Source organism: Cherax quadricarinatus, chromosome 53, assembly GCF_038502225.1.
Source record: "Cherax quadricarinatus isolate ZL_2023a chromosome 53, ASM3850222v1, whole genome shotgun sequence".
NCBI classification, from domain to species: Eukaryota; Metazoa; Arthropoda; class Malacostraca; order Decapoda; family Parastacidae; genus Cherax; species Cherax quadricarinatus.
In genome coordinates, this window is record NC_091344.1 from 20,629,682 (window position 1) to 20,639,969 (window position 10,288).

General features: G+C 37.9%; 1 protein-coding gene across 3 annotated transcripts; it reads left to right on the plus strand.

The window, feature by feature from the left end:
* The first annotated feature begins 783 nt into the window (after nt 1-783).
* LOC128692360 (uncharacterized) lies at nt 784-10,043 on the plus strand. Of its 3 annotated transcripts, none has more exons than XM_070096441.1 (7): nt 784-868; nt 2,691-2,835; nt 5,734-5,803; nt 6,429-6,581; nt 7,255-7,382; nt 7,834-7,939; nt 8,989-10,043. In XM_070096441.1, exons 3-7 carry the CDS (start codon nt 5,758-5,760, stop codon nt 9,093-9,095), a joined length of 540 nt encoding a protein of 179 aa, XP_069952542.1. In that variant the 5' UTR covers nt 784-868; nt 2,691-2,835; nt 5,734-5,757; the 3' UTR covers nt 9,096-10,043. The 3 variants fall into 3 exon arrangements, with proteins under 3 accessions (XP_069952542.1, XP_069952541.1, XP_053637473.2); XM_070096440.1 differs by lacking the exon at nt 784-868 and adding an exon at nt 934-1,112; XM_053781498.2 differs by lacking the exons at nt 784-868; nt 2,691-2,835 and adding an exon at nt 934-1,112.
* Nucleotides 10,044-10,288: the final 245 nt, after the last annotated feature.

The following is a 10,288-nucleotide window of genomic DNA, read 5'->3' on the forward strand; positions in this document are numbered from 1 at the left end:
TCGATAAGAATGGAAAAAATAAAGAAAAGCTCTTATTCTTGGATGCTCTTCTTAATCGTGTTACCCAATTAAGAAGAGCATCCATATCTGAAGACTTTAGTAAGTGCATGTTGTTAGCTTATGGTGAAACATTAAAATGGATTAGAAAACTCCTTTAAAGGGTGAATAAACATATGCATATACAGTTTTAATATCAACAGATTAAGAATGTTCGGCTCAATCAGTCAAGAGAGAGGCATATTTTTCCCCATGTAACCGAAACCCCGAATAAGTTTTATATAAGTTAAAGAAAAGCAGTTTTAATCGGCACCTATACGAACACGAGACAAACAGCTAATATTCTGTTATTTACGTGGTTACAACCATTATAAAAAAAGTTTCTTCGCAGATGTGATAGTGACACTATTGTGACTCTTGAAGGTGAAATCCTCTGACATTATTACTCTCAAGCCCTTCACAATAGTATTTCGTTGCCTGAGACTAAAATAAAATAATATCAGCTGTCCTCTATTCTGTTATTTACGTAATTACGTCCATTATATAAGTTTGATGGTTGCAAACTTCTGTTTAAATCAGATGATTATTAAAAATATAGGAAATCTAACCTCATTGCATGTTTCGATCCTAAGCCTTAGCCCTTCAAATTTAATTTGTGTGATGGATACTGCAGGATGTAGTGATTAATATAAGCAAAATGCACATAATGTGCCAAATTTATTGTTAAATATTTGTTTATCTTTTAATTTCGTTCTAATACTTGTCTTTGTTTGTTTTCTTCAGACACAAGTACAGGAGGCTATGGTGAAGGAGCTGGAGTGGTTGAGCCCCAGGCTCTGGATTCGTCTGATTCGCAGGCGACCTGATTCACGTAAATCAAACTCTTCTGTAGTAGCTGACACAACTAGGCTACGAGTTTCAATAGTTTCAATGTTCGCTGAATCTCCTTGCTCACAAAGGTCACCAAGCTCATCTCAGTCAATAGACTCATCTTCATCTCCTGACTCGCTTATATACCAAGATTATTAAAACCATCAAATCAGCGGCAACATCGTCCTCAGCACCACCCACTGACATGCTCACCATAATCACTCCACCTACAACCCTATTCAGAGGTATGTCTACCATACTCCCTCATATCACAATGCTCATCCATTCCAGGGAAAAGGAGGCGGAGTTCTATTGTTCTCAGGGCATGTCAGGTTCCGTCCAGTGAATAGAGGATGCAAGGCTGCTTTGAGTGTCCTCCTGCAACCTTGTCTCACACTCTCATGACCACCTGCTCGTGGGTATCCTATTCCTGTAACTTGGCTTGCTGCTGAGTACTTATCCTAACGGGGTGTGTCTTTGTCTTTTTAAGATTAATAATTGGTTTTATAACCCCGAGGTGTCTACAGACATCTGTAACATTTAGGTGCAACTTTTAGTGTGTGATTCGATGTCTTTTTTTTTTTTAATGTACGATGACGTTTATTTGTTTTATGACTTTAAATATATTGTTTTTGGGAGTTTAATTTTAGCGTATCATGTTTTTTGTTGGTGTGTGAAAAAATATGCAGCATCTGATGGTGACTTTTTCTTTTCTTTGTGGTGAAGACCATTAAGAAATTAACACTTTTCCAACCACTCCTCCCTCAAGGGAGGTTCCTGACGCTGATCAGGCTCTTGATCTAGGGATTTGGGTCTGTACTCGGTTCCTGAATTGAGCCTGAATACCTTCCACCCCATATGGGCTGTATAATCCTACGGGTTTAGCGCTCCCCATTATTATAATAATCCAACCATACCTCTGTCCACCTCTCCGCCTTGCTGCTCATGCAGTGTCTTAATAACACAAGAAGGAACACTGTGGTAAGGCTATTGGCATATGGTAGGCAGGTCTAACTCCCTCCAACCACACCACTCGTAAACCCGTCCAACCTATATTTAAAGCTACCCAAAATGACGCTACCGGCGAGTTTGTTACTCGCATCTAAAACTCTTAATCGCCAAACCAGTACTTACCAGTAATCCTTCCTCAATCTACATTTGTCCATCTTGAATTCCCTTTATTTTTTCCTTCAGTTATGTCCCCCTTAAATTATACGTCTTTCAGATTTAACCAATTTCGTAGAAATGATTTCCGATACATGGGATCAACTTCGTCATTTCCTCTCTGTATAATATTTCCAGCGCATTCATGTCCTGTAATATGGAGACTAGAGCTGAGCAGCATAATCTAAATGAGGTCTAGTAACCAAAGATATACATGCATACTGTTATTTATTCTTCCTGATATAAAGCTAAAAAATTTATTTGCTTTATTTCTTGTAGTAGCAGTTAACAAGGAGCGGTAAAGGTGGTGGGTTAGGAGCGGTTGTTTTGCTTGTAACTATAAAGCCGTGTAAGGCTAAACTAGCTGTCGAAGTCTCGGACGTTCATATTGTCTCTTCAGGAGTTCCAGCGATAGTTTATAACTTTGTACCACCCCTTCATTATTTAGTTATATAAATTATTATTATTATTATATTTTTTGTAGCCAGTTTAAGTATTATTGTCCACGCAATCAATATAAATTGCCTGCAAAAAAAGTGACATTGTTTTTAATAGTTCATTAAGAAGAGGCTATAGTAAACGTACTCAGCCTTGTCTCCAGTATCATGTTGGGTCAGTAAACGTACTTGCATGTTAATAGGCTGTTTTGTTTTTTGCAGGTAATTTTATCTAGCGTGGGCTGTAAGCGTATAGTTGGGCCGCAGAATAAGTTAATAGGCCTTACTTAGAGCTGCCGAGTCATCATAATGGGTGCCTGTTCCAGCCTACTCCTGTCCACTACGGGAACGTTGACGTCACACCTCGGTTCGTAATAATTACGTTCCAATAAGTTATAAAATTAGGAATATAATTAAAATATTAACAGAAGTGCAAAGTTAAAAGTATAATAAATTTAAATTATTTCTATAGCTAAGCTGGCTACATATTCAAATTGGTTTTGATTTGTTAAAAACGGCACCTTGACATTTATAGTGACGTCACTGTTACTCCCATATATAAATGCATGTCTTCTATGAAGATAAAAAAAATTATACCTATGACCATAATTTTTAAAGGGGTAGACCGGTAAGCCAGTTGAAGGCCTCGGTCAGATGACCAAAAGCTCCAACGGCGGGTCAGCATATGACTAAGACCCGCGTCAGGAAACACTTGCCCTGTTTCCTGACGAACCTAACCTAACCTACCCTAAGACGATCAATGAACATTTCCTCTGCTTGTGACCTTGAGAATGCCTTAGTGGCAAAAATATTAAGGGAAGAGGTAAAGTAACTTTTGATGGACCTGTATACATCAGAGGCACTAGGATCTAACAACGGGTAACCATGGATTTTGTGAAGGATACAAAAAATAAACGAACTTCTATGAAAAATATGGAGGCTTCTCCCCGGAGCTGAGTATTTTCTTCTTTTACCACTCCCTAATGCAGTGCTTTTGATCTTTATTAAAAATAGTGTATAAATAAAAATACTACATATATAATTGACCTTAAGTCTGATTACATAAACTACAACATATTTTATCTTGTAAAGTTATAATTTTTCGCTTTTATTCCACATACATAAATTTTCCCTTATTATTATGATTACTGTTACAAAACGGCTGTTATTAAATGCTCCCAATTGTCATTGAATGTTTATTCTGTACCAATTCATTCTAATGAGGACATTAGATCACTCCAGGATGATTTGAATAGACTGATGCAGTGGTTGGAGAAGTGGCAGATGCAGTTTAATATAGACAAATACAAAGTTCTAAATGTTGGGCAGGAAAATAACCATGCCACATATAAACTAAATAATGTAGAGCTTAATATTACTGATTGCGAAAAGGATTTAGGAGTTCTGGTTAGCAGTAATCTGAAACCCAGACAACAGTGCGTAAGTGTTCGCAATGAAGCTAACAATCCTTGGCTTCATATCAAGAAGCATAAATAATAAGAGTCCTCAGGTTGTTCTTCAACTCTATATATCCTTGGTTAGGCCTCATCTAGATTATGCTGCACAGTTCTAGTCACCGTATTACAGAATGGATATAAATGCACTGGAAAACGTACAGAGGAGGATGACAGAGTTGATCCCATGTATCAGAAAGCTTTCCTATGAGGATAGTCTGAGGGCCCTGAATCTGCACTCTCTAGAAAGGGGGGATATGACTGAGGTGTATAAATGGAAAGCAGGAATAAATAAAGGGGATGTAAATGGCGTGCTGAAAATGTGTAGCCTAGACAGGACTCGCCGCAATGGTTTCAAGTTGGAAAAATTCAGATTCAGGAAGGATATAGGAAAGCACTGGTTTGGTAATAGAGTTGTGGATGAGTGGAACAAACTCCCGAGTACCGTCATAGAAGCTAAAACGTTGTGTAGTTTTAAAAATAGGTTAGATAAATACATGAGTGGGTGTGGGTGGGTGTGAGTTGGACCTGACTAGCTTGTACTGCTAGGTCTGATGCCGTGCTTCTTCCTTTAGTGGATGTACCTGACTGGGTGGGTCATTGGTCTAAGCCGGGGGGGGGGGTGACATGGACCTGCCTCGTATAGGCCAGTAGACCTGTTGCAATGTTCCTTCTTTCTTGTGTTCTTATATCACAGGCGAAACTGTAGCTGTACAAAAATGCTAAAAGGACAGAAGAAATGTATACTGTATTTATATATACACCTGGACATACAATAATTATGATCACACCAAGGAGTTACTTTGTAGCGACTTGCATACACGAAAAAAATATATAATTGAATCCTGCATTATCAGACATGATGCGCAACACATGAGAACTTGATTTCTGGTACTTTAAAGTGGATTATTTGCTAATACTGTACAAAATATTGCACGCTTGTTGAGATGTGTCAGTTTATCATTGGAGTTCTGTCCACTGTAAGAGAAGATCTGAACATTAACATGATTTATTAAAGTATTAATGAAATTACAAAACAAGTGATTCTGAATCATTAACAGAACAGCAGCTAGCCAGGACTTGATCCTGCGTCTCCATGCCCAGCCCTGTGAGACCAGGACAAAGTACGCATCACTATCCACTGGACCACAAATTCTGAAATACCAGGCGCTCAGTGCAACTGAGCGTGTTTTCCCTGATGCGAGAACATACGTGATCGTGGAGCCTCAGAGACTAATTTCAACCTCATTCTTTTTGGGGTAGCAACCTTCACCAGCAGTTTATGAGGATGAGGTTGAAATTAATCTCTGAGGCTCCATGACCACGTATGTATTCGTACCAGAGAAAACATGCTCAGTTGCACTGAGTGCCTGGTATTTGAGAATTTGTGGTCCAGTGGATAAAGTGATGCATACTTTATCCTGTCGCATGACGACGAAGGATCGAGTCCTGGCTAGCCGCAGTTCTGTTAATGATTATATAAGTATGTAACTATCATAATAATTATGTCTACAGCTCCACTTAGGTTAAAAAAATGACATCATTCAGACTCTTATTGTTTTATTTCATTGTTTCAGAAAATCAACTAGTTTTCCGTCCCTGCAACAACTTTGGTTTAAAACTAGAAATTTTCTAGCGAATTCGGCCAGTTTTCTTTCATTTAACTAATATGTGCATGATTTAAGTCCTAAACATGACTAATCAGATATTTTGTCAGACATTTTAACGTTAGAACTTCCCTGTTAAAACCTCCAGGTGCATGGTTTATCTTGCATCCTTTTGAGGACTTCTAAACCTGACTTCTCTTGCAGGAACTACGACATCTCAAAACCATAATGCAGTCTCGTATATCAGAGGCAAAATACACCACACGGAGGAGACGTGAGTATTTTACAGACGATCGATTTGCTTTTAGGCTGTGAAGATGGCAAGTTTACTATTTTCTTGAGTTAACTGGAGCATTAGTTTCCATTCAATAACCTGTGAATGTCTCTTCTGATTGGCTTCAGATCTTTGCATTTCTCGGATTGCTTAGCTACCTGTTTAAGACAAGTCCAGTTTCCTCTCGTTTTGGAAGATGATTAATAATTTCTTGATATTGTTGTAAAGGTGAATTGCTCTTTTATGATCTCTCTGTGGTAATTTTCATCATTTACATTCATCATTTAAATTCATTCACTAATCTGCATTGTTATTGTTCGAAAACGCAGTATTTAACTGAAATATTAGCATTTATGACAGAATTAGAGAACTTTTGACATATTTGAAATTCTAGGTACAAGATGCGCATATATATATATATATATATATATATATATATATATATATATATATATATATATATATATATATATACATATATATATATATATATATATATATATATATATATATATATATATATATATATATATATATATATATATATATATATATATATATACACACACACACTCCCTCTCTCCTATCTACTCAAGATGTCTCGCATCAGTTTGTCGTCTTGCAGGGTCGACTAGGTCTTCAGAAAGGAGGGTTCAGTACAGAGAGCTGTATATCCGTAAGTTTCGTCTCCAGGGAGACTACGCACTCTACCTGTCTCCCGCTCCGGCAGGTGGAGTTCTTGACGTGGCAGCCCAGCGTTCCAACTCGCCTAACGAAGGTAACCACGCCTTGTTCGACTAGATTAAGAAAATATTCTGTTGCCTAAGTCCGTGTTCTCGGGTTTAAAACAAGCATCCAGTGGGTAACAGGATCACTTCAAACTAATGAAACTGAATTTCAGCGGTTCAGTTGTTTAATGCGAAGTAAACTTAAGTAAAAGTCAACGAATGAGATTTTTAAGGAACGATGCACGACTGGTGGCTCTCAGTGAATTTCCTTTTAGTGGGTGTCAGTACTTTCGGCAAAGCTCTTATTTTACACTACAAGGAGCAAATTTTCTAAATCAAAGAATTACTTCATTAAATTCATTAATTTTCCTGGTTAGGTTTGCTTATATCATTTATCACTACTGATAATGTGACCTAGATAGGTGATGTGTAGAACGAAGTTGAGAGAACAGTCGGAAACCTTGGCAGATTTTAAATATTTAATTAAATTTATTAGTGCAGATGACCAGGTACTGTCTTGATATGCTGATTATAATGTTATATTCATGTGCAAAACATTGACATTTGTCAGTGTGCTGCAGTAAAGCAAGAGCCTATGAGGTAATACTTTGACGTCAGCTCAAAATGTTCTTAATTAACAACAACAAAAAAAAAAAAAACCTACAGCAGCATGTACAATGTACAGTTGTCATATTTGTTATTACATATTTGTGTTTCTAACAGAGTGTTTTCGGGTGCACACTTTTGACGTGCTGACGCCTTTCCCTGAAGGTGGTCAAGTGGCTGTGCTGGAGACTTATAATGGTGGCCGCTTCCTCCATGGCACCTCCTCTGGCAATCTCTCCCTCACGGTCAGTATGTCTTCCTGCCAATTCATTAACTATCATATTCCTTGCAGTTCTAATACAGAATGTTATCGGTACAAGTTTTTTTAGTATTTTTCAAGCATTTTCACATTTTAGTAGGTAAGACACAGGCAACAGTTAGGCAACTTTATTCCGAAACGTTTCGCCTACAAAGTAGGCTTACTTTCTGTACTCGACTGAAGAAGCCTACTGTGCAGGCGAAACGTTTCGGAATAAAGTTGCCTAACTGTTGCCTATGTGTCTTACGTACCAACCTGTCGGTATTGTATACCATTTTGATATTCATTTTCACATTGTCTTATATCCACTAATGATGATTTTGGTGTTTCGACTTAATAAGACTGATATCCCTGACAAAGCCAAAGTCAGGAAACACTTGTTCTGTTTCCTGATGAACAAAACTACCAGCGAGAGCCTCATGTAAGTGAATTTACAGAGCGAGGGAAACGACGTTACCAGCCTGAGTCAAATAGACGGCAGATTCTTTCTTCTACACAGCCCTCTGGGTGCCTCCCATTACAGAATTAAACACATCACTACAGGTCAGTGTCACTTGTCAACACTTGCGGTAGTCAGTAAGGAAAGAGGATAACCTAAGCGAGTCTGTTGGTTCATGTGAGGCTGGTGATATCTGAACACTTGTTATTTTCATTCATCTCGAACATTTGTGAAAGTTTATACTGGAACTATCTGGCCGTTTGCTTTAATGTTAATGTAACGTAGAGCACCTTAATCTGTATTGGTAAGAGATGGTACCAGATACCATGTGTAAAATAAGATATGCATAATACTAGAATATTAATTGAGGTGATTCACCCTGAGGTGCTTTATTTTAATGGAATGGACTAAACCAGAGGAAACCTTAAGTCAAATTACCAAAAGTTTCGCTGAGTGGGTTAGAAGACACTTTTTTTCAGTTTCGGACAAAACAAAATAGTCTTTCCTCCCCTTTATTTTATAATAAAATCCTGTTTGTTTTGCAGTTTCATGTCAAGCATTCTGCGCAACACTACTGCACGTCCTTACGTCTTTTCTGACATCTCTGGTTTTCCGTCCTTCGAGATTCATCTGCGTTTTTTTTTCGGGGGGGGGGGGGGAACAATAACTCATATTCTATAAAATTATCCACCATCTAAGCATAAGAAATAGAATAATATTACCTTTTCTAAGATATATTTTTTATACTCATGCAAGCATCCTCAGTTTCCTCCCCAACATCATCCAGTAGAGTGAAACGTTCTTTATGCATAGACCTTCCTTATTTTATGTTGTTAAGATATTTGTCATCATATAATACAGTCTGGAACTTCTGTGTATCTGATATGCATGGAGCAGATTCATCTGTTTTGCTATTGCCACTACTTTTGTCTTTATAGTAAATTTTCATCTTCACTGATAGGCTACACCACCTTCACTGACACCTTATAGACTACACCAACTTCAATGACACTATAGGCTACACCACTTTCATTAACACCTTATAGGCTACACCACCTTCATTGACACTTTATAGGCTACAACAACTTCATTCACACCTTATATGCTACACCACTTTCATCGACACATTCACTGATCATCACTCTCTCTGCAGGTCTCTACCTGTCAGCAGGACAGGAGAGGGTCTCCCTGGTGACATTTGATTCTCGGGGCTTCGCAGGTAATGCGCGCTTCGAAGTATTCTCCTGTAGTCGCTCCTGATAAATGAATGAAGATTTCCTCGCCAACATACTCTAGAATACTGGATGATGCTCTCAGCATGGGTGAAACCGTGGTAGTGGTCGAGAAGAATGCACCCACTAGACTTGGGAAGACAAATTGTCTGTCCCCAAGTCAATGAAATGATTTTACCCAATACTGATTGAATGAAAAAGCGGACAGATTTGCAAGTGTAGATGTGTCCATTTACCTAAATTGATTATCGGTATATTTATGCCAAGCATACTCTCAAACGAGAAGTGTTATGGTTTGTGTGAGATAGCCATTGATATGGTTAAGGTGGGTTTGGATAAGTTAGGCAGAGGAATGTTTAACAAAGGTGCAAAATTAATTATTACTGTAAATAAGAAGAATATTAATGAAATAAAACTTACTTAACAATTGCAACCCCCCTCCAGGTAAACCAACCCTCACCTAACCCAATCCCATCATTTTGTGATTATGACGGTACTTAATGACGGTACTTAATGTTGCAGTTTAAAAACTGTAGTGTAAAGCACCCTTCTGGCAAGACAGTGATGGAGTGAATGATGGTGAAAGTTTTTCTTTTTCGGGCCACCCTGCCTTGGTGGGAATCGGCCGGTGTGATAATAAAATAATAATAAATATATATATATATATATATATATATATATATATATATATATATATATATATATATATATATATATATATATACTCTCCAAGTCATTCTTCTTTGGTCCATTCTCTCTAAATGACCAAACCACCTCAACAACCCCTCTTTAGCCTCTAATACTTTTAGTAACTCCACACCTCCTAATTTCCACACTCCGAATTCTCTGCATAATATTTACACCACACATTGCCCTAAGACAGGACATCACTTTCTCCAGCCGGCTCCTCGCTGCAACATTTACAACCCAAGCTTCACACCCATATAAGAGTGTTGGTACCACTATATTTTCGTACATTCCCTTCTTTGCCTCTCTGGATAGCGTTTTTTTTTTTTTGTTTCCACAATGCGCCACTCACCTTTTTTCCTTCATCAATTCTATGATTCACCTCATCTTTCATAGACTCATCTGCTGATATGTCCACTGACAAATATCTGAATACATTCACCTCCTCCATACTCCCTCCCTCGAAACCGATATCCAATCTTCTCTTCAGAATCTCTCAAACTTCTCTTCAGAATCTCCCAAAACCATTGTCAT

Excerpts from the sequence above, each read along its gene's own strand:
- LOC128692360 (XM_070096441.1), top strand. The coding sequence starts at position 5,758 with ATGCAGTCTCGTATATCAGAGGCAAAATACACCACACGGAGGAGAC. Across the intron at positions 6,582-7,254 it reads TTCCAACTCGCCTAACGAAG|AGTGTTTTCGGGTGCACACT; the intron begins GTAACCACGCCT and ends TGTTTCTAACAG. Across the intron at positions 7,940-8,988 it reads AATTAAACACATCACTACAG|GTCTCTACCTGTCAGCAGGA; the intron begins GTCAGTGTCACT and ends CTCTCTCTGCAG.